The 22,506-nt window shown below is 43.6% G+C and overlaps 1 protein-coding gene across 1 annotated transcript in view; it reads left to right on the forward strand.

Moving 5' to 3' along the window:
• Positions 1-1,661: 1,661 nt before the first annotated feature.
• The window catches only part of LOC124619403 (probable ATP-dependent RNA helicase DDX43), an 86,127-nt gene continuing 65,282 nt past the window's right edge, over positions 1,662-22,506 (forward strand). Inside the window, exons 1-2 of the mRNA XM_047145759.1 lie at positions 1,662-1,753; positions 4,161-4,535. Of these exons, the coding sequence (XP_047001715.1) occupies positions 4,167-4,535 (369 nt within the window). The 5' untranslated portion in view covers positions 1,662-1,753; positions 4,161-4,166. The remainder of the gene's footprint in view (positions 1,754-4,160; positions 4,536-22,506) is intronic.

The following is a 22,506-nucleotide window of genomic DNA, read 5'->3' on the forward strand; positions in this document are numbered from 1 at the left end:
CCAGAAATTGTATGCAAAAAAGTTCTGGAGAAATTTGGAATGAGTGAAGCCAAGTCGGTGTCAACACCGCTTGAACTTGATTTGGACTTTGAAACACTTGAATCAGGTAATATCAAGGTACAATATCAAGAAAAAATAGGAAGTCTTACGTATCTAACCCAAGTCTCCAAGACATGATGCACGTTTTGCTACAAATATCCTTAGCAAATATAATCATTGTTTTAAAATTATTTATTGGTTGTCAGTAAAAAGATTGTTTAGATATTTAAGGGGAATCATGGACTACAAGCTAGAATTTTCTAGAGATGGTAACAGAGAAATAATGGCCTTCAGCGATGCAGATTGGGGAAATAAAATCAATGACTGGCAATTTGTCACTGGTTCATGCATAAAAATGCAAAACTCTTTAGCTTCGTGGTCTAGTAGAAAACAAAATACTCTTGCATGTGCTACTTTTGAAGCTGAATGCATGGCCTTGGCATCAACTGTTCAAGATTTACTGTGGTTAAGACGACTAATGTTTGAGGTAGATCCAAGCTGTGCCATAAAGTCATTTACAGTATACTCTGATAATGAAGGAGCCATTCAGTTAGCCAAGAATCTGATGACAAAATCGAGATCAAACCATATAGATATGAAGTATCATTTCATAAGAAGGCATGTTGAATTAGGAGATATTAATGTTGGTCATCTGCCTTCTGAAGAAATATTAGCAAATGCTTTCACAAATCCACTTAGCTATGCCAGACATGAAACATGTGTATGAAACTGTGCCCTGGGAAATAAGTGAAGGAGTAGCTGTACCTTTAGACTTTATACTGTGTGTCAATGTCAATTTAAGTGACATGTTCAGAAATGTAAACTGATATCAACATTTCTTCCTTCCTCCTTTCTTTTGTAATTACTCTGTAAGTATTATGTTCTCTGGTATGAAGTTGTTGTAATTCACGAACTGATCAATTAAAAAAGCTTACTCGTTTATATTAAAGTGCTCAAAAAACAAAAACAAACACTTGACATTTCATGTTAAATCTGAGGACCTTGCCTAGAACGGCGGTGCAGGATTTCTGTATATCCTCCCCTATGCTCATTCAATGAGTATGCAACTACTTTGACTTGATTTTGATCTGGTGCCTTTTACTTAAAGGCACAAAATAAAGATTTTTTGTGTGTATAAAAAATTTACTGGTCATGTGACACCGGCAGTTCGAAGTGTATCAATTTCATTCAGCTACACCATAGTATGAATGTAGAACATGAAACAAAAGGTATAGTGCTTTCATGTACTGTAAATTAAATCGCGTTTTGAACAAAACTTGTTAGTGGATTGCACAATGATTATAAATACTGTTCTGATACAAGCTTCTTATTTGATTGATTACAGACTATTGGACTCTCTACAAGCTTGGAAGCTGACAATGCTTGTGGTCACACTTTCTTACATCCATTATGTTTTTTGATAATGGTAAGCCATCGTCGACAAGATTAGAAAAATGTAGGAATTTAATACCTATATAAAACGTGTAATAATTTTCTGTACTGTCGGATATAAGTCGGAGAATACGTATTTTACGAAAACTGAACTCGAATTTTTCTCTGGAAAAGTGAGCCGAACGAAATCGATAGTTCTACATGCGGAATACAATAATCGCCAATCGATTGTTGAATATCTCTTGTTGGAATGGAAGTGTACGAAATATATTGAAGATAGTAGATACCTGTTTTTGGAGAATCAAGTGTAGGGTTCTTATTGGTAAGTTCTATTGGAAGTGTGATCATCATGTTTTTCTTTATTTTATCAATGTCATAATTATTAATCGGTTTTTGGTTGTAATTTGACGTCAAATAGAGTCTTGTTGACATCGGCGTTCCATACAAAGTTTCAGCAGGGATTAAGAAATTTTCTGGGTAAACTAGAGCGACGTGTAAGCATAAAGGCATTTCGCAGTTTTCAAAATTTGATGCTCGAGCCTGAGGTGCATATTAAAAGTGCAATTACCACATGGATGCTTTTGTTTATCAATTTGCGATTCCTTTGAAATCCCGTAAGAATTGTATTAAATATCGCCGCAAATGTATTAAATACTATACTTAAAGAATAGGTTTAACTGGGCGATGTTAATAGGCTGCAGTAACTTGTAACCTACTGATGAACGTAATGAAACGCTCAGTGTTTCTGATTAGAGCCGAAAACTAAAATTGAGGGGAATGAGCCTAATTACAACGTAATTTCGCGTTTAGTGCTATAAAATGTTGTCGTATTTAATCGTGAGTGGAAAGACGGGATGTGTATGGAGTGTTACTAAGTCTCTGACAACTTGCTCGGTCAGAACTAAGTAATAGCTACCAAATTAAGATACTGGTTTGATTGCGGTAGCTATTTGTTCAGACAGTTTTGTTGAAAATGTGGTATTGTGAGCGCATGTGTTTCAAACTGTTCGGTGTTCAGTCTAATGTGTGAAACATATTGTTATTACGCGGCGCACTATAAGTTTCTTGTTTGATTACATTCCAGTTTTGATCATTTTGGCATCCAAGATTGTGGTAGTTTAGAGCGAGTGGTTAATGTTGAAGTTTCCAGTTGGTGTTGTGATAGGAAAAAAAATGGGGTTGTTACTGGGAAGAACCAAAGAATGCGGTACAGCCCGTCATCTTTGATCGGGTACACTGTCAACCAGGCGACTACGGCGTAATAATGATACGTGTGAAAGTATTGTAAGCATCAAAATATTGGGACCCAAAGGGGAATAATGGGAGTTTGCATAGCATGTTCGTCTTTTGTTAACGTTTTCAAAAAATTTTAATATTTGAATATATTAGACCACATGTAGGAAATAGAGATTTCAAAAAGTAGTTTAGTGTTGGGTCTACCATAATTTTAAAAAAATGCATTGTTATACAGCCGATTTGGTCTATTTATAATGTGAAAGGTGGCACAGTGGTTGGCACACTTTCCGATGGTGATTTTACTGTCGAGGATATTGATATCTGCATGGAGGAGCTGGGAACTGTCTAACATCCCACGTGACCTCTCAAGTAAATCACCAGCACTGGGGGAGAACAACAACCATCACCAATTAGTGGCTCCCACAGGGACTTCCCTATGACAGTGTAACTGGAATTGGAAATATCAGTTGCATCTGGAAGAACTGCAGCTCCTGGCCCATGTCACAATGTGATTGAGGACTTTATCTTGAGCATCGTACTGCGTGAAAAATGTTAACGTGTCTCCTGACCTCTTCATTTTACAGACATCAGTCAGAAGCTTCGGTACCCATTGTGTTCAAAATTTAAAATAGCTAAGCTTTTCAGTCATAAGTTCTTCCAGCATTATGTGACAGGAGGGAAATCGACTGAGGATTATGTGCTTGTGGACTGATGATATTCTCTGATTCTATCATTATCCCTTGCATGTTTGTCACAACATAATCGTCCACTTCTACCTTAAACATGGATGTTTGTCTGACCTTCCTGAGACTAATGGCACCATTTTCTTACAACACTGTCACCCAAAATTTTATGTCCGTGTACTGTGCAAAGTTCACTGTGCATGTCAACAGCTTTCATATTTTTCACACAAGCGGAATGTATCACAACGCACAATTCTAAGGTGATGGCCTATCTGACAATAATGGCCATTTTAATTAAAATTATGTTGTAAGAAACTGTTCAGTAACCTTTCTGTAGCACGGTCAGACTTGGAGAGAGCGGGCACAGCTAAGCTGAGGTCACTATGCTACGTACCTTCACCAGATATCATCGGAACTAACTTCCTGAAAATAACTTGTACTTAGTTATGAGTACTGGCAGTTGAAATGGATCTGAAGAGTTTTAACTGATCAAAGAATCAAAACCTAAAGAAAGGAACAAGTACGTTGTATTGTTAAATTACATAAGTGTTTGGTAAGTTATCTCATTTGTTTCGTAACTTGAAAATGAGAGGTTGACATATAGGTTTACTAAATGTGACATACAGAATCTTTGTTCATTACAGTAGAGCTTTGTAAGAAAAGATATTTCTTTTGAGAAATTCATGTATGTTGATCCACACATAAAAAGGTGTACACCTTTTTTTTCTTGTATTCCTTTTTTGTGGATTGTAAGATACTTAGTTTATTACAGCAATGTACATTTGCTGATTTATTTATTTTGATTGACAGGTAAAAATGAGTGATGATGGCTGGGATTCTGGTGGTGAATCTCAAAATACGAATTACTTACCTGTGTACTCACAAACCTTCTCTCGAGGTCGAAACAATGGGGGCCGTGGGGGAGAGGACTTGAGAGAATTGGGACAGAGAGGAGGCAGAGGCTATGGTGATCGGCAAGGTGGAAGAGGTCGAGGCAACCAGTGGTCCGGGCCAAGGAGAGGAGGACCCAGCGGAAACTGGAGACAGAGGGAGTCTAATGCAGATACCTCTCCCACAAATGAGGAAGTGATCATGAGTGTAAACTGTAGTGATGTTGGGAAAGTCATTGGCAAAGGTGGCTCAAAAATACGAGAATTAGAACAAGAAAGTGGTGCCAGTATTCAGGCGAGTATGGTGTTACCAGTTTTCAGTATTCTTTCCTAGTCAGTAAAAGAAATTGTCAGGTGTTATTCATAAAAATTATTGCAAAAATTGGTATTGGGTGAGGAAGAAAGTTTGAAATTAATTAATGGAGCTTAACTTATTTCCACCTACATTAAGAGCCTTCAGTTGTTTTGTACAAGTAATCAATCAGTAGTGTCTAAATACTCTTGATAAAAATTTTAGTGGCAGTGTGAGACTTCTTATTGTGGATGTTGCTCAGCAGTATGCTAAGTTGTGTGAGCAGGGTGTATGTGCCCCGGGAAGAACCAGGGAATTTTTTCCATGTAAGAGAAAACTAGGAAAAACCCAGTGTTTTTTTTTGGAATTCCGGGTATTCATCATTGTTTTCAATTAATTTTTTGTAATTTTGACTGGTAAGAACTGATACTCTAACAAAGAATATTAATGTATCCCACTACAGCAGAATAACACGGCAGCAATAAAACATAAACGAGAGGAAATTTGTGCTACCAAAGTTGATTCTGATCTAAATACAAGAGGGGAAACTCGACAAAATGTAATATAGCAGCACATTATATCTACCACATAATACATTTATTGTATGTATAAAAAGAAACATGTATTACAGACCACTGGTGATGTTTCCCCAATAAAAGAAGCGAAATGCATGTGGCAAAAAACGAACTATCTTCAATTAGTTGCATAGACGGTACATAACTCCATGAATATATATAGGTGGGCCAACCCTGGATCGAATTCACCCGGCAGATTAACGATGAGGGCAGGTGTGCTGGCCAGCCTTCCATGGATTACACTAGTCACAGACAGTTGAGGTACACTAATTCCTTCCCGGGGGGGCTTACGGGGTGGTGGCAGGAAGGGCATCCAGCCACCCCTTAAACTAACATTGCCACGTCCGATTAACCATGCCGAACCTGCGTCCCCGCGGGACAACAGACACAAGCGAAAGAAAGTGTGTATCTTCCTCCAGATGGTGCAGTACCCCTGAATGTATTAGCTGCACTGATTGATCAACTCCCTAAACCTTTCCTACTTTTGGAAGATTTTAATGCCCGTAACCCTTTGTGGGGTGGCACCATGCTTACTGGCTGAGGCAGAGATGTCGAAACTTTACTGTCTCAGTTCAACCTCTGCCTCTTAAATACTGGGGCCGCCACACATTTCGGTGTGGCTCATGGTAGTTACTCGGGCATTGATTTATCAATTTGCAGCCCAGGACTTCTCCCATCTATCTATAGAAGAGCACATGACAACCTGTGTGGTAGTGACCATTTGCCCATCTTCCTGTCATTGCCCCGGCATCAGGGCCACAGACGCCTGCCCAGTTGGGCTTTAAACAAGGCGGACTGGGAAACTTTCACCGCTGCTGTCACCGTTGAATCTCCCCCACACAGTAACAACGGTGTCATGGTTGAGCAAGTGACTACAATAATTGTTTCTGCAGCAGAAAACGTGATCCCTCGCTCTTTAGGGTGCCTGAGGTATAAGGCATTCCCTTGGTCACCAGAAGTTGCTGAAGCAATTAAGGAGCGACTACGAAGTTTCCGGCGTAGTAATTGATAATATTCTTCTCGGGTATGCAGCTGGATCATAACGTCTTCATGACACAATATTTCCGCAGTCCAACTGGCCGCCATCTTCAGGTGAGAGTGCTGGTGCACAATCTCGCTGGAACGGACTTCCCAGCGCAAGCGGCAGCCCCTATATAGGCTGCAGAAGACCCACAACGCGTGCGCGAGAAGGTGCCGTAGCTGCCCTCTAGCGCAGTAAACATGCCGCGCCGCCAGTGGTGGAAAGAGGCGAAATCGAGATATCGCTGTCAAAAATAAAAGAAAAAAATTTTTTATTCCGACGATTGAAACACAGACCGTTGTTTTTTAATGTCAGATAACACCGGGTCCCAAGCCTTACTTAAAAGATAACCCTTGTCTCTATTAATAAGATTGTCAGATAAACGAATCTCTATGGATTCTTTTAAAACACAGTTCCAATAGCGAGATGCAGGGGCAACCATTTGTGTCGCATCATGTAGCATTCTGTGTCCCTCGGTGAGACAGTGCTCCACCACTGCAGATTTCTCAGGTTGAAGCAGCCGTGTGTGCCGCCGATGATCATTACATCGGTCCTGAATGGTCCGGATTGTCTGACCAATATAAGCCTTCCCACAGTGGCAAGGGATGTTGTACACACCAGGCTTCCTCAAACCCAAGTCATCCTTAACAGAGCCAAGAAGCACTCTAATCTTGGCTGGCGGACGAAAAATACTTTTGATGTGATATCTTTTTAGAATTCTTCCTATCTTCGAGGAAATGCTCCCAGCAAAAGGCAGAAAAGCCACCGATTTGCAGGTATCTTCTGGTGGTTCAGGCGATGGTCCAAACTGGAAAGCACGACGGATCTGTTTATCTGTATAGCCATTCTGCTTGAACACAACCTTAAGGTGGTCCAATTCTTGTGTCAAGCTTTCTCCATCTGAAATGGCATAAGCTCTTCTCGCCAATGTCCGCAGGACCCCCGTACGCTGGAACGATGAATGACAGCTAGAAGCATGCAGGTAACGGTCCGTGTGCGTAGGCTTTCGATAAACACTGTGTCCCAGTGTCCCATCATCCTTTCTGTACACCAGAACATCCAGAAACGGAAGCTTTCCATCACTTTCCACCTCCATGGTAAACTTGATGATGCTAGGATGCAGGGAATTGAAATGATCTAGGAGGCGGTCAAGAGCTTCCCTCCCATGAGGCCACACCATAAACATGTCGTCAGCGTACCTCCAGAAACAGGTTGGTTTTAAGGACGCCGTCTTTAGCGCCATGTCCTCCAAATCTTCCATAAAAAGATTGGCGACTATTGGGGACAATGGGGTCCCCATAGCCACTCCGTCAGTCTGTTCAATATATTTGTCATTGAATAAAAAGTACGTCGACGTCAGCACGTGGTGACAAAGCCTGGTTGTTTCCTCATCCAGTTTCTCACCAATTAAGTGCAAGGATTCTTCCAGAGGAACCCGGGTAAAAAGCGACACGACATCAAAGCCCAGTGTGTACAAGATCCCTTGCCACTGTGGGAAGGCTTATATTGGTCAGACAATCCGGACCATTCAGGACCGATGTGTTGATCATCAGCGGCACACACGGCTGCTTCAACCTGAGAAATCCGCAGTGGCGGAGCACTGTCTCACCGAGAGACACAGAATGCTATATGATGCGACACAAATGGTTGCCCCCTGCATCTCGCTCTTGGGACTGTGTTTTAAAAGAATCCATAGCATAGAGATTCGTTTATCTGACAATCTTATTAATAGAGACAAGGGTTATCTTTTAAGTAAGACTTGAGACCCGGTGTTATCTGACATTAAAAAACAACGGTCCGTGTTTCAATCGTTGGAATAAAAAAAATTTTTTTCTTTTATTTTTGACAGCGATACCTCGATTTCGCCTCTTTCCACCACTGGCGGCGCGGCCTGTTTACTGCGCTAGAGGGCAGCTACAGCACCTTCTCGCGCACGCGTTGTGGGTCTTCTGCGGCCTATATAGGGGCTGCCGCTTGCGCTGGGAAGTCCGTTCCAGCGAGATTGTGCACCAGCACTCTCACCTGAAGATGGCGGCCAGTTGGACCGCGGAAATAGGAAATATTGTGTCATGAAGACGTTATGATCCGGCTGCATACCCGAGAAGAATATTATCAATTAAGGAGCATCGGCGAGCTCTACACGGCATAAGCAGCACCCTTCCCTGGAGCACCTCTGTGTCGGAGATTTAGCCCCCCCCCCCCCCCAGCCTTTCACACTTTCAAACAGCGGCTGGAAGGGAAATCCATCGCATTCACTGCACACCACAGTGAATCCTATAACGCCCCATTTACAGAGTGGGAGCTCCTCAGTGCTCTCGCACATAGCCCCGACACAGCTCCTGGGCCTGATAGGATCCACATCCAGATGATTAAACATCTCTCATCTAACTGCAAGCAACATATCCCAGCCATCTTCAACTGGATCTGGTTTGATGGTGTCTTTCCATCGCAATGGCGGAAGAGCACCTTCATTCCGGTGCCCAAACCCGGTAAAAACCTGCTTGATGTGGATAGCTATCAGCCCACCGGCATCACCAACGTTCTTTGTGACCTGCTGGAATGTATGGTGTCGGCGGTTGGATTGGGTCCTTGAGTCACATGGCCTACTCGCTCCATGTCAGGGCAGCTTCCACCAGGGTCACTCTGCCACATGATCTCATGCTCCTCGAGTCCGCCATCCGAACAGGTTTTTCCCAATGCCAACTCCTGGTTACCATCTTTTTTGGCTTACGTAAAGCACACGACACAACCTGGCGACATCATATCCTTGCCACATTGTATGAGTGGGGTCTCCGGGGCCTGCTCCCGATTTTTATTCAAAACTTCCTGTCGCTCCGTACTTTCCGTGTCCAAGTTGGTGACTCCCATAGTTCCATCCATGTCCAGGCGAATGGAGTCCTGCAGGGCTCTGTATTGAGTGTATCTCTATTTTTAATGGACATTAACTGTCTAGCAGCTGCTGTCGGGCAATCTGTCTCACCTTCTCTGCATGTAGACGACTTCTGTATTTTGTACTGCTGTTCCAGTACTGTTGTTGCTGAGCAGCGCATCCAGGAAGCCATCCTCAAGGCGCAGTCATGGACTCTAGCCCACGGCTTTCAGTTTTCAGCCGCAGAGTTGTCTCGTGCACTTCTGTTGGCGTCGTACTGTTAATCCGGAACCCACACTTTACTGTATTGATGATCCATTCACTGGAGTGGAGACATATCAGTTCTTACGACTGGTTTTGATGCTCGATTGACTTGGCTCCCCATCTTAGTCAGCTTAAGCAGAAGTGCTGGCAGCACCTCAATGCCCTCCGTTGCCTGAGCAACACCAATTGGGGTGCAGTTCGCTGTGCGGTGCTGCAGCTCTACAGAGCCCTTGCCCAATCCTGAATTGTCTATGGGAGTGTGGTTTATTGTTTGGCAGCGCCTTCAACATTGCATTTACTCGCCCTTGTGCACCACTGTGGGATTAGATTTGCGACAGGAGCTTTTAGGAAGAGTCCGGTGACCAGTGTACTGGTGGAGGCTGGTGTCCCTCCACTGCAGATCAGACGTGCGCAACTTCTCAAGAGTTATGCAACACACATTCGTGGTTCCACTGAGCATCCGAATTACAGTCTCCTTTTCCCGCTCGCGGCATTCCAGCTCTTGTATCGGCGGCCCAGATTGGGACTAACGATGGTGGTTTGCATGCGGTCCCTTCTCTCTGAAATGGAGTCGTTCCCTTTACCTCCTCTACTTGCGGTCCGTTCATGTACGCCTCCATGGTGTAAGCCTCAGCTGCAGCTTTGTCTGGACCTTCTGCATGGCCCAAAGGACTCCTTTAACCCCGCTGCTCTCTGCTGTCACTTCCTCTCAATTCTTGACTTGTTCTGGGGCTCTGACGTGGTTTACACAGATGGCTCGATGGCCGATGGTCATGTAGGCTTTGTGTATGTTCATGGAGGACATACCGATCAGCACTCCTTGCCAGATGGCTGCAGTGCTTTCACTGCAGAGCTGTAGGCCATATCTCGTGTTCTTGAGCACATCCGCTTATGCCCTGGCACATTATTTCTCCTGTGTACTGACTCATTGAGCAGCCTACAAGCTATCCAGCAGTGCTACCCTCACTATCCTCTGGTAGCATCCATCCAGGAGTCCATCTATGCCCTGGAACGGTCGCATCGTTTAGTGGTGTTGGTGTGGATCCCAGGACACGTTGGAATCCCAGGCAACGAATTTGCCGACAGGCTGGCCAAACATGCAACGCGGAAACCACTTCTGGAGATGGGCATCTCCGAAGCTGTCCTGCGTTCTGTCTTATGCCCCAGGTTTTCTGGCTTTGGGAGATAGAATGGCATAACAGCACTCACAACAAACTGCATGTCATTAAGGAGACTGTGAATGTGTGGAAGTCTTCCATGCAGGCCTCTCGCAGGGAATCAGTTGTCCTCTGCCGGCTCCGCATTGGCCATACATGGCTAATGCATGGTTACCTACTCCATTGCGGGGACCCACTTCTTTGTTGCTGTGGCTCCTAAATGACAGTCGTTCACCTCTTGCTGGACTGCCCACTGCTCTTCAGCAGACTTCAGACTTTCCCAGCTCCCTACCTTCGGTGTTGGGCGATGATGCCTCAGCAGCAGCTTTAGTTTTACGCTTTATCCATGAGAGTGGGTTTTATACTTGTGTGTAGGTTTTAACACATGTCCTTTCTCCCTCTGTGTCCTCCATCCTAGTGCTTTTAGGGTGGGAGGTTTAATGTGTTCCAGAGGGGCTGGCTTTTCCTTTTTATTCTCATGGTCAGCCAGCCACTAGTCTGCTTTCTTGTTTTACTCTCTTCTGTTTCTAGTGTTTGTTGTTTTCTTGTTCTCTTTTGTTCCTTTTAGTGTTCGTTGCCTTTCCTTCGTTCTTGTGGTTTTTCTTTCTGTTTTGTGTTATGTCTCGTCCGTTTTATTCTCACACTTGTGGCATTGTTTTATTAGGAACAAGAGACCGATGACCTTGTAGTTTGGTCCCTTTCCCCCTCGTTTAAACCCACCAACCAACTGCATAAGACAGTTTCTGGTGAGCGTCATGTCACAACAGTTTACATTAGGTACATTTGAGCAGTTGCCAGTGGGCTCATGTGCATGCGCAGTTGAGTTGCTTATGAGCAGTACTTGCTCCTACTTCTGGCTACTTTTTTGAAGTGTGGCTGTTAATTGTTTCGGCAGAACCAACAAGCAGCCAGAAGCTAACTGGAAAAATCTTTCTAGCGCACCCAAGCTTCCAGATTCATGCATGTGTTGAGCAGTCTTGAGTTGTGGTGGGGAGAAGAATAGTCTCCATGTCATCTGTGTTTACAGTTAGTGATTTTCCTGTTTCCTCTTCGTTTACAGCTGCTATTTCAAATGAAATAAGAGCTATTAAATGAATTAACATACCTTCACAAAATTATGGAAGGCTAAAATATGTTATTAGTTTCAGTTTTCTGATTTTGTTTCCAAATTTTTAGCAGGCGAGCATTAATTGCCTTGCAGAACAAGGAAGTTACTTTTGTCGGATTGTTAAAGAAATTTGGCTTTTATTAATCTTTTCTGCTGAGGCAGTCAATTTATTTGAAACAGTGTTACACTTCACACTATTGGCTAGTTTCAACTGTACGCAGAATTTCAGGTGCATGTTTTCATCTGCTAGTACGTATTGCATTATTCCACAATAAAGAACCAAACATGAGATAATGTAGTACTGGTACTCCAAGAAAATTTACATTTTGAAAACCACAGGGGGAAGCTTAGTATCAACTTGGGGCTACTTCGTTGTGAATCTGGACATGCAAATGTGCACTTTAAGCCAAATTATGGATTTTAGTATGGTTTACGAAATTCCGATGCTCTTAGAGTATCCTCTTCCTGTTTATTTTATGATGTATATGAGATCACTTAATGCATTTAAAAACAAAGATGATGTGACTTACCATACGAAAGCGCTGGCAGGTCGATAGAAACACAAACAAACACATACATACACACAAAATTCAAGCTTTCGCAACAAACTGTTGCCTCATCAGGAAAGAGGGAAGGAGAGGGAAAGACGAAAGGAAGTGGGTTTTAAGGGAGAGGGGTCTTTAAATATGTCTGCTTGTGTCTGTATATGTATGGATGGATGTGTGTGTGTGTGTGTGTGTGTGTGTGTGTGTGTGTGTGTGTGTGTGTGTGTGTGTGTGTGTGCGCGCGCGCGAGTGTATACCCGTCCTTTTTTCCCCCTAAGGTAAGTCTTTCCGCTCCCGGGATTGGAATGACTCCTTACCCTCTCCCTTAAAACCCACTTCCTTTCGTCTTTCCCTCTCCTTCCCTCTTTCCTGATGAGGCAACAGTTCGTTGCGAAAGCTTGAATTTTGTGTGTGTGTATGTGTTTGTTTGTGTTTCTGTCGACCTGCCAGCGCTTTCGTATGGTAAGTCACATAATCTTTGTTTTTAAATATAATTTTCCCGCGTGGAATGTTTCCCTCTATTATATTGAGATCACTTAATGCTTTATATGTATGAATATACAGGCTTCATATGTCATTGCAGCTACACATGGGCAGTAATGCCTGTTGTCTGGCACTCTCTGGCAACTGCTGAAACGAACCTGTTTCTAAGAGGTCACATGAAAATATTGCGAATGGTGGTTTGAAAAGCATTCCTTTCGAAGTAAATTCCCTTTTGTGTAAGATGAATTAAGTTGTGTGTGAGAATGTGCCATGAATTTCTTAAATCACAGAGCATTTGACTCTTGTTTAAAACTTAATACTTTGAGGATGAGCCACTTACAAAAATTTCGAGCCCAGAAGACCACACATATGTCTGTATTTTAAATTTTGCTGGCAAATTTGTGTGATGTATCTTAATGTAACACACGCAAAAAAATACCAATATTATTTGTGAAAGCTTAGCTTCTCTTGTAACTTATTAATCTTGAGGGACCAATAGCGTATGTGAAAGCTTGGCTTGTTTTGTAGGTACACTGTGTATATTAATTTCAGCCATTAAGTTTTCCTATTTGTGTGTTCACAAAACTTAAGTGATGTTGCTATTGGCTGACTGCATCACGTGTCCTGAATATCTGCTGTCATTAGCTGGCGGGGTCATGTGACATGAGCTATGGTTGGCTTACAAAAAGACATCGCAATCTCAATTTCAGTGCTTCGGAAACAAATGTGCCGTGTTTGGTGGAATTCGAATTGATACCTTCGTAATACCAAAATATGCGGTGTATATGTTGTTGCATGTCAAAGCTCTTTCCAAAACGTGTTTTTCTGTTTACTTTTCTAAACTGCTGGCAAGTTCTATGCTGGTGTGTAAAACCTTAACCATTCAGAGGACTGATAAGTCTTACAGTTACGAGGTTAAGTATACTGTCACTTAACACAGAAAAAATGTATTTTTAACTGAGCAGTCTGGGAATTTTTTTCCTGGTCCGCGTATACAACCTGGTGAGGGTGCTCATCCTCATTGAATAAATTTAAATAAAGACAGCAGGATGATTCTAATGCCAGTTGTCCTGTGCATTGCTTGCTTTTACGGTTTATACCTTTGAGAATATCACCTCCACAAAGGAGGTAAGGGAGTATAATTAAAAATACCAACTCAGGAGATAACGACTCTTTCAGGTTTAATGAATGTGCTATGACCTCTAATCTGTGTTGTCTTACTTGTTATGAACTACAGCAAGCATAAACAATGTAATATTTTAAAGTACCACAAATATAGATAGTGGAAAGAATAGATTGCTACTACCACAAAGAGGAGCCAAAGTCTCCAACAGGTGCAATGAAAAAAAGATGCTCGAAATATTTAGCTTTCAGGCTAAGTCCTTCTTCAGACGTAGAAAACTCGAACACGTTTACCTGAGCAGAGTCCACACAGATGGCCACTGTTGTATGTGGGTGCTAAGGTCAGACTGCTGCTCTGTCTGATTGGTGAGTGGCAATCCTATCTGGGGCTGGTAGTGTGGGTGTAGAAGAGGTGTGGGGGCAGGGAGGGGGAGGTGTAGCAAGGTACAGGTGGGGAGCATGCAGGGACCTAGTGGGGACAGGATATAGAGCTGCTAAGTGCAGCATTGGGTCGGAGGAGAGAAGTAGAGAAGAGGAACGGACTGTGTTAGTGGAATAGAAGGCTGTGTTGTGTTGGAGTGGGAGCAGTGAAGGGGATAGGCAGGTGGAGGACAGGGAATACTGAAGGTTGCAGTCAGGTGGGCTATGAGAATGGAGGAAATGTCGCAAGGAGAGTTCCCCCTTGCACAGTTCGTAAAAGCTGATGTTTGCGAGAAGCAGCCTGGCACATGCTACGAGGTACATCATGTAGGGCAGTCGCTCTGGAACTGGTGATCCAGTTGACTCTTGGCCGCTGTTTGACAGTGGCCATTTATACGAACAGATAGCATATTAGTTTCACGTCCATGTAGAATGTGTAAAATTGTTGCAGCTGTTGGTAATCACATGGCTGCTTTCATAGGTTCCCCTGCCATACATGGGGTAGGAGAGGCTTGTAACAATTGGAGTAGCTGATTGTAGGAGGATGTGTATGGTACAGGTCTTGCATTAGGATGTGTTGGAGGGATATGAACCATAAGGCAAGGGATTGGGAGCAAGATGTCCCCCTTCCACCCTATCTGTTCAGATTCCCCCATTTAATAGTTCTCACCAACTTAGTCCAGCAAAACTATACACATTATGTCCAAACATCCTTGAACTATCTCCTCTCCAACTTTAAAATTGTGTGCTTTCCAATACTAAATTCATGCCTCCCATCTGCCATGTTGAAGCCTTTGCCCTTCAAGAGGCTGAGTGAGTGGGATGCACACCTGTTCACCTCATACTCCCATCTTGGTTCAACAATATCTTCCACTCTTACAAAAGTCTTTCAAAACGTCGGTCTCACTACTCTACAGAACCTGGAGCCTAAAGAGACCCACAACACAGTCGTGAACATACCTTCCAAAAGCCTGAGTCCCACAGAAGTATCAGTTCTTTCCAAGGGCCTTACCTTTCACTCCCCTCACAAATTCAGTTGTACTGGACGTTTTTAAAGACTTCTTCTCCATCCCTACAGTGGAAAAACTTGTTTGCCACTAACCGTACCAATTGTTCTATCTAAAACCCAATACTGAACCTTGCTCGACTCAATTTACTCCTCCCATCTGTGAACCACAAGCACTGTCCCCAAATCTTTCCCTGGTTATAGTGTATGGTGCACAAAAAACTCAGCTATATCGTTCCATGCAAGCTATGATTTTCCTTATTTTATTGAGATTATTCCCTCGCTATGTAGGTCAGTGTCAGCAAAATATTTTCACATTCAGAGGAGAAAGTTGGTGCTTGAAATTTCGTGAGAAAAATTGTGCTGCAATGAAAGATGTGTTTGCTGTAATGATGTCCTGTATCATGTCAGTGACTCTCTCCCCTGCTTCTCGATAACACAAAATGTGCTCCCCTTCTTCGCACTTTCCCGATGTACACCGTTAATCCTATCTGGTAAGGATCCCGCACAGTGCAGCAGTACTCCAAGAGAGGATGGACAATTGTAGTGTAGACAATATCTTTAGTAGATCTCTTACATTTTCTTAGTGTACTGCCAATAAAACATAATCCTTGGTTTGCCTTCCCTACAACATTTTCTGTGTGTTCTTTTCAGTTTAAGTTGTTCATAATTGTAATTCCTAGGTAGCAAGTTGAATTTACAGCCTTTAGATTTAACTGATTTGTCAGGTAACCAAAGCTTATTCCTTATAGCATTTATTTGGATGACCAAACACTTCTTTTGTGTGAGTTGCCAATGTTCACCCCATACAGGTAGCTTTGTCTAAATTGTTTTGCAATTTGTTTTGATCTTCTGATGACTTTACTAGATGATAAACAACAGCATCATCTGTAAACAACCTAAAATGGCTGCTCAGATTGTCCCCTAAATCATTTACATAGATAAGGAACAGGAGAGGACTGATAACACCACCTTCGGGAATGCTAGAAATCACTTCCATTTTACTTGATAACTTTCCGTCAGTTATTAAGAACTGTGACCTCTCTGGCAGGAAATAGTGAATCCAGTCACATAACTGAGACGATATTCCATAAGCATGCAATTTCACTACATACTGCTTGTTTGGTATCGTGTAAAGTCTTTTGGAAATCTAGAAATACGCAATCAGTTTGAAATGCCTTGTCAATAGCACTCAACACTTGATGTGAGAGTAAAGAGCTAGCTGTGTTTCATAAGAATGGTTTCTAAATCTGTGTTAACTGTATGTCAATAGACCATTCCATTCAAGGTAATTCATAATGTCTGAACATACTATATGTTCCAAAATCCTGCCACATATCAGTGGTAATGATATGGACCTTTAATTAAGTGGATTACTACTACTACCTTTCTTGAATATTGGTGTGACCTGTGCAACTTTCCAGTCTCATGGTACGGATGTTCCATCAAGCAAGCAGTTGTATATGTTTAAGTACAGAGCTGTTGCACCAGCATACTCTGAAAGGAATCTAATTGGTGTACAGTTTGGACCAGAAGACCTGTTCCTATTAAGTGATTTAAGTTGCCCCACTACTCAGAGGATATCTACTTCTGAGTTACTCATGTAGGCAGCTGTTCTTGAACCGAATTCTGGAATATTTACTTTGTCTTCTTTGGCGAAGGAATTGCGGAAGACTGTGTTCAGTAACTCTGCTTCGGCAGCACTGTCGTCAGTAGTATTTCCATTGCTATCGTGCAGAGAAGGCATTGTCTTGCCGCTAGCATACTTTACATATGACCAGAACCTCTTTGGATTTTCCACCAGGGTTAGAGACAGTTTCATTTTGGAAACTATTACAAGCATCTCACATTGAAGTCTGCTCTAAGTTTTGAGCGTCTGTAAAATCTTGGAGATTTTGCATTCATTTAAATTTGGCACACTTTTTTGTTATTTCTGCAACAGTGTTCTGACCCGTTTTGTGTACCAAGGGGGATCAGCTCTGTCATTTGTTAATTTATTTGGTATAAATCTTGCAATTGCAGTGGATACTGTTTCTTTGAATTCAAGCCACATCTGGTCTTTACTTATTTTGTTGATTTGGAAGGAGTGGAGATTGTCTTAGGAGGGTGTCAAGCAGAATTTTTATCTGCTTTGTTGGATAGGTATAGTTTTCATTTATTTTTGGAGGTTTGGGGATTACAATATTCAGTCTCATTATGACAACCGTGTGTTCACTAATCATCCTGAATCTGCTTAATATATACATTTCTTGGTCTCACTCTAAAATTCACCCGCCACCCCAACCCACCTTCCCTCCCTCAACCTGCCACCCCGCCCTTTCCTCCAATACTAAATGATGTCTCGGACTGTGTCCTATCAACTGATCCCTCCTATTCAGGTTGTGCCACAAATTTCTTTTCTCCCCAATTCTATTCAGTACCCCCTCATTAGTTAAGTTGATCAACCCATCTGATCTTCAATATGCTTCTGTAGCACCACATTTCGAAAGCTTCCGTTCTCTTTTCATCTAAAACTGTTTGTCAACCATATTTCACTTCCATACATGGCTACACTCCATGCAAATACTTTCTACATCTACATTTATACTCTGCAAGCCACCCAACGGTGTGTGGCGGAGGGCACTTACGTGCCACTGTCATTACCTCCCTTTTCTGTTCCAGTCGCGTATGGTTCGCAGGAAGGACGACTGTCTGAAAGCCTCCATGCGCGCTCGAATCTCTCTAATTTTACATTCGTGATCTCCTTGGGAGGTATTAGTAGGGGGAAGCAATATATTCGATACCTCATCCAGAAAAGCACCCTCTCGAAACCTGGCGAGCAATCTACACTGCGATGCAGAGCGCCTCTCTTGCAGAGTCTGCCACTTGCGTTTGCTAAACCTCTCCGTAATGCTATCACGGTTACCAAATAACCTTGTGACGAAACGCGCCGCTCTTCTTTGGATCTTCTCTATCTCCTCCGTCAACCCGATCTGGTACGGATCCCACGCTGATGAGCAATTCTCAAGTATAGGTCGAACGAGTGTTTTGTAAGCCACCTCCTTTGTTGATGGACTACATTTTCTAAGGACTCTCCCAATGAATCTCAACCTGGTACCCGCCTTACCAACAATTAATTTTATGTGATCATTCCACTTCAAATCGTTCCGCACGCATACTCCCAGATATTTTACAGAAGTAACTGCTACCAGTGTTTGTTCCGCTATCATATAATCATACAATAAAGGATCCTTCTTTCTATGTATTCGCAATACATTAAATTTATCTATGTTAAGGGTCAGTTGCCACTCCCTGCACCAAGTGCCTATCCGCTGCAGACCTTCCTGCATTTCGCTACAATTCTCTAATGCTGCAACTTCTCTGTATACTACGGAATCATCCGTGAAAAGCCGCATGGAACTTCCGACACTATCTACTAGGTCATTTATATATATTGTGAAAAGCACTGGTCCCATAACACTCCCCTGTGGCACGCCAGAGGTTACCTTAATTTCTGTAGACGTCTCTCAATTGATAACAACATGCTGTGTTCGGTTTGCTAAAAACTCTTCAATCCAGCCGCACAGCTGGTCTGATATTCTGTAGGCTCTTACTTTGTTTATCAGGCGACAGTGCGGAACTGTATCGAACGCCTTCCGGAAGTCAAGGAAAATAGCATCAACCTGGGAGCCTGTATCTAATATTTTCTGGGTCTCATGAACAAATAAAGCGAGTTGGGTCTCACACGATCGCTGTTTCCAGAATCCATGTTGATTCTGGGTTTCCAAAAACGACGTGATACGCGAGCAAAAAACATGTTCTAAAATTCTACAACAGATCGACGTCAGAGATATAGGTCTATAGTTTTGCGCATCTGCTCGACGACCCTTCTTGAAGACTGGGACTACCTGTGCTCTTTTCCAATCATTTGGAACCTTCCGTCCTCTAGAGACTTTCTGTACACGGCTGTTAGAAGGGGGGCAAGTTCTTTCTTTGAGAAAAGACTTCCTGATACTTATATCTATACTCAGTGTTAACACATTTCTCTTCAGAAACGCTTTACTTACTCTTGGCAGTCTACATTTTATATCCTCCCTACTTCAGACATCAGTTATTTTGCTCCCCAAATAGCAAAACTCATATACTACTTTGTGTATCATTTCCTAATCTAATTCCCTCAGCATCACTTGATTTAATTCAGCTACATTCCATTTTCCTCATTTTGCTTTTGTTGATATTCATATTATATCCTCCTTCCAAGACACCGTCCGTTCTGTTTAACTGCTCTTCCCATTCCTTGCTGTCTCTGACAAAATGACAGTGTCATTGGCAAACCTAAAAATTTTTATTTCTTCTCCCTGAACTTTAATTTCTACTCCAAACTTTTCTTTGGTTTTCTTTACTGCTTGCTCAGTATGCAGATTGAATAACATAGGGGATAGGCTACAACCCTGTTTCACTCCCTTTTCAATCACTGCTTCCCTTTCACGCCCCTCAACTCGTATAACTGTCGTCTGGTATTTGTAAAAGTCAAGTCAGCATTGTCAAAAGCTTTCTCTGAGTCTACAAACGCTATAAATATAGAGGGGGAGTCCCCCTGGACGGAGTGGGTGGCATCAGGGCAGATAACACGCGATGAAGCGTAGTCCATCAATTCGCTTGTGGTGAAACACCGTCAGTCTCTAAGCGGTCAAGATCTAACTTCAATGCTAAGAAATGCAACCCCAAATCACCCCCACCCAACAGGCCACACCATGGGAGGAACGCCAGGGTAAGGATGGCAGTGAAGCTTATTCACCCGGGTACCTCGTATGTACTAGAGTTGAAGGGGAATCTTTCTTGTAAATGAAACCTCAGTTTTTTGTGGAGCATTTAGAGGACAAGTTTGGAGAGGTGGAGGGCTTGGCCAAAATGAGATCTGGGTCAGTCTTGATCAAAACAGCATCCTCTGCCCAGTCACGGGAGTTACTTGCTTGTGACAAGCTGGGGGATGTTTCTGTAACCCTCACGCCCCATAAGAGCTTAAGTATGGCCCAGGGTTTCATATTTCAAAAAGACCTTCGTTTGCAGTCTGATGATGAGCTGCGTGCCAGTTCAGAGCAGCGAGGTGTACATTTTGTTCGGTGTGTCTACCGGGGTCCAAAGGATAATCAGGTTGCCACCGGTGCCTTCATCTTGGCCTTTGAGGGTGATACATTGCCTAAGATGATCAAGGTGATAGTCTACAGGTGTGATGTAAAGCACTATATCCCTCCCGATGCTGTGCTTTAAGTGCTGGAAGTTCGGCCATATGTCTTCCCACTCTACTTCCAGTATCACATGCTGAGACTGCGGACACCCATCACATCCCAATACTCCCTGTGCCCCACTTCCCATCTGTGTCAACTGCGGAGAGCACCATTTGCCTTGCTCACTTGACTGAAGGATTCTCCAGAAAGAAATGAAAATCGTGGAGTAAAAGACCCTGGACCGACTGACCTACACTGAGGCTAAGAGAAAATTTGAACGCCTGCATCCTGTGCATATGACATTGTCTTACGCTGCTGCTACAACAGTTCTGGCACCATCAGTTCCGCCAACCCAGGTCACCTCGCAGAGCCGGAAGACTACACCTACCCCCTTGATGGTGGGGGGGCATTTCCCTCCCTGTTGCTCCTGCACCACCTACTTTGTGAACAACCCCCCCCCCCCCCCCCCCTTCCCCCGACCATCGGGGTCGCCCATCCCCACTTCTAAGCCAGAGAAGTGTAAGTCTTCTTTGGCTTCTCTCGCCAGGAAGGGATCCCTTGGGTCACTCCCTTCCCAGGTTCCTACCAGTGGCAAAGCTGACACCCACCAGTGGCTGAAGCAACCACAGGTAGCAGGTTGTAGGGCTTCACGGTCCCTGAGGCTGAAACAGTGAAGCCCTCCCAGCCGGGCAAACATAAGGAGCAGTGAGAGAAACCTAAAAAGAAAAAGACCCCCAAGAACCAAGGCACTGCGGTAGCACCCAGCACCTACAAGCTCTGTGTCTGAGGATGAGGTGGAGATTTTGGTGTCCGCTGAGGACCTAGATCTTGCCAGACCCTCAGACACAATGGATATAGACTGCTCGGGCAATAAATCTGTGGCAGCAGATGACTCTGTGGCGTAAACTGCCTCATTGAATGTTCCTGCCTTCTCAATTTCACGATGTCATCCTCCAGTGGAATTGCGGCGTTTTTTCAACCTCCTGGCTGAGCTATGGCAACTGTTAAGCTTTACATCTGCTATCTGCATTGCCCTCCAGGAAACCTGGTTCCAAGCAATGCAGACCCCTGCCCTCTGCGGCTATAAGGGATATTACCGGAACCGTAGCAACTATAATAGTGTCAGGCGGAGTTTGTATTTATGTCCTAAACTCGGTCTGTTGTGAACATGTGCCCCTTCAAACCCCTCTTGAAGCTGTGGCTGTCAGAATAAGGACGATGCAGAAAATAACTGTCTGCAATGCATATCTTCATCCAGATGGTGCAGTACTCCTGAAGGTATTAGCTGCACAAGGGAAAGTCCTCACATTCACTGCACACCACAGTGAATCCTATAACGCCCCATTTACAGGGTGGGAGCTCCTCAGTGCCGTTGCACATTGCCCTGACACAACTCCTGGGCCTGATAGCATCCACAGCCAGATGATTAAACATCTCTCATCTGACTACAAGTAACATCTCGTCATCTTCAACCGGCTCTGGTGCGATGGTGTCTTTCCATTGCAATGGCAGGAGAGCTCCATCATTCTGGTAAAAACCCGCTTCATGTGGGTAGCTATCGGCCCATCAGCCTCACCAACATTCTTTGTAAGCTGCTGGAATGTATGGTATTTCTGTGCTTCGGTTGGGTCCTGGAGTCCCGTGGCTTGCTGGCTCCATGTCAGGGCAGCTTCCACCGGGGTCGCTCTACCACTGATAATCTTGTGTCCATCGAGTCTGCCATCCGAACAGCCGTTTCCAGACAGCAACACTTGATTGTCTTTTTTGACTTAGGTAAAGCATACGACACAACTTTGCGACATCATATCCTTGCCACATTGTATGAATGGGGTCTCCAGGGACCACTCCCAATTTTTATCCAAAACTTCCTGTCGCTCCGTACTTTCCGTGTCCAAGTTGGTGACTCCCATAGTTCCATCCATGTCCAGGAGAATGGAGTCCTGCAGCTCTCTGTATTGAGTGTCTCTCTATTTTTAATGGACATTAACTGTCTAGCAGCAGCTGTCGGGCCCTCTGTCTCACCTCTGTATGCAGACGACTTCTGCACTTTGTACTGCTGCTCCAGTACTGTTGTTGCTGAGCAGTGCATCCAGCGAGCCATCCACAAGGTGCAATCATGGGCTCTAGCCCACGGCTTTGTTTTCAGCCGCAGAGTTGTGTCTCGTGCACTTCTGTCAGCGTAGTACTGTTGATCCGG

The sequence above is a fragment of the Schistocerca americana genome, chromosome 6, assembly GCF_021461395.2.
Source record: "Schistocerca americana isolate TAMUIC-IGC-003095 chromosome 6, iqSchAmer2.1, whole genome shotgun sequence".
Lineage (NCBI taxonomy): Eukaryota > Metazoa > Arthropoda > Insecta > Orthoptera > Acrididae > Schistocerca > Schistocerca americana.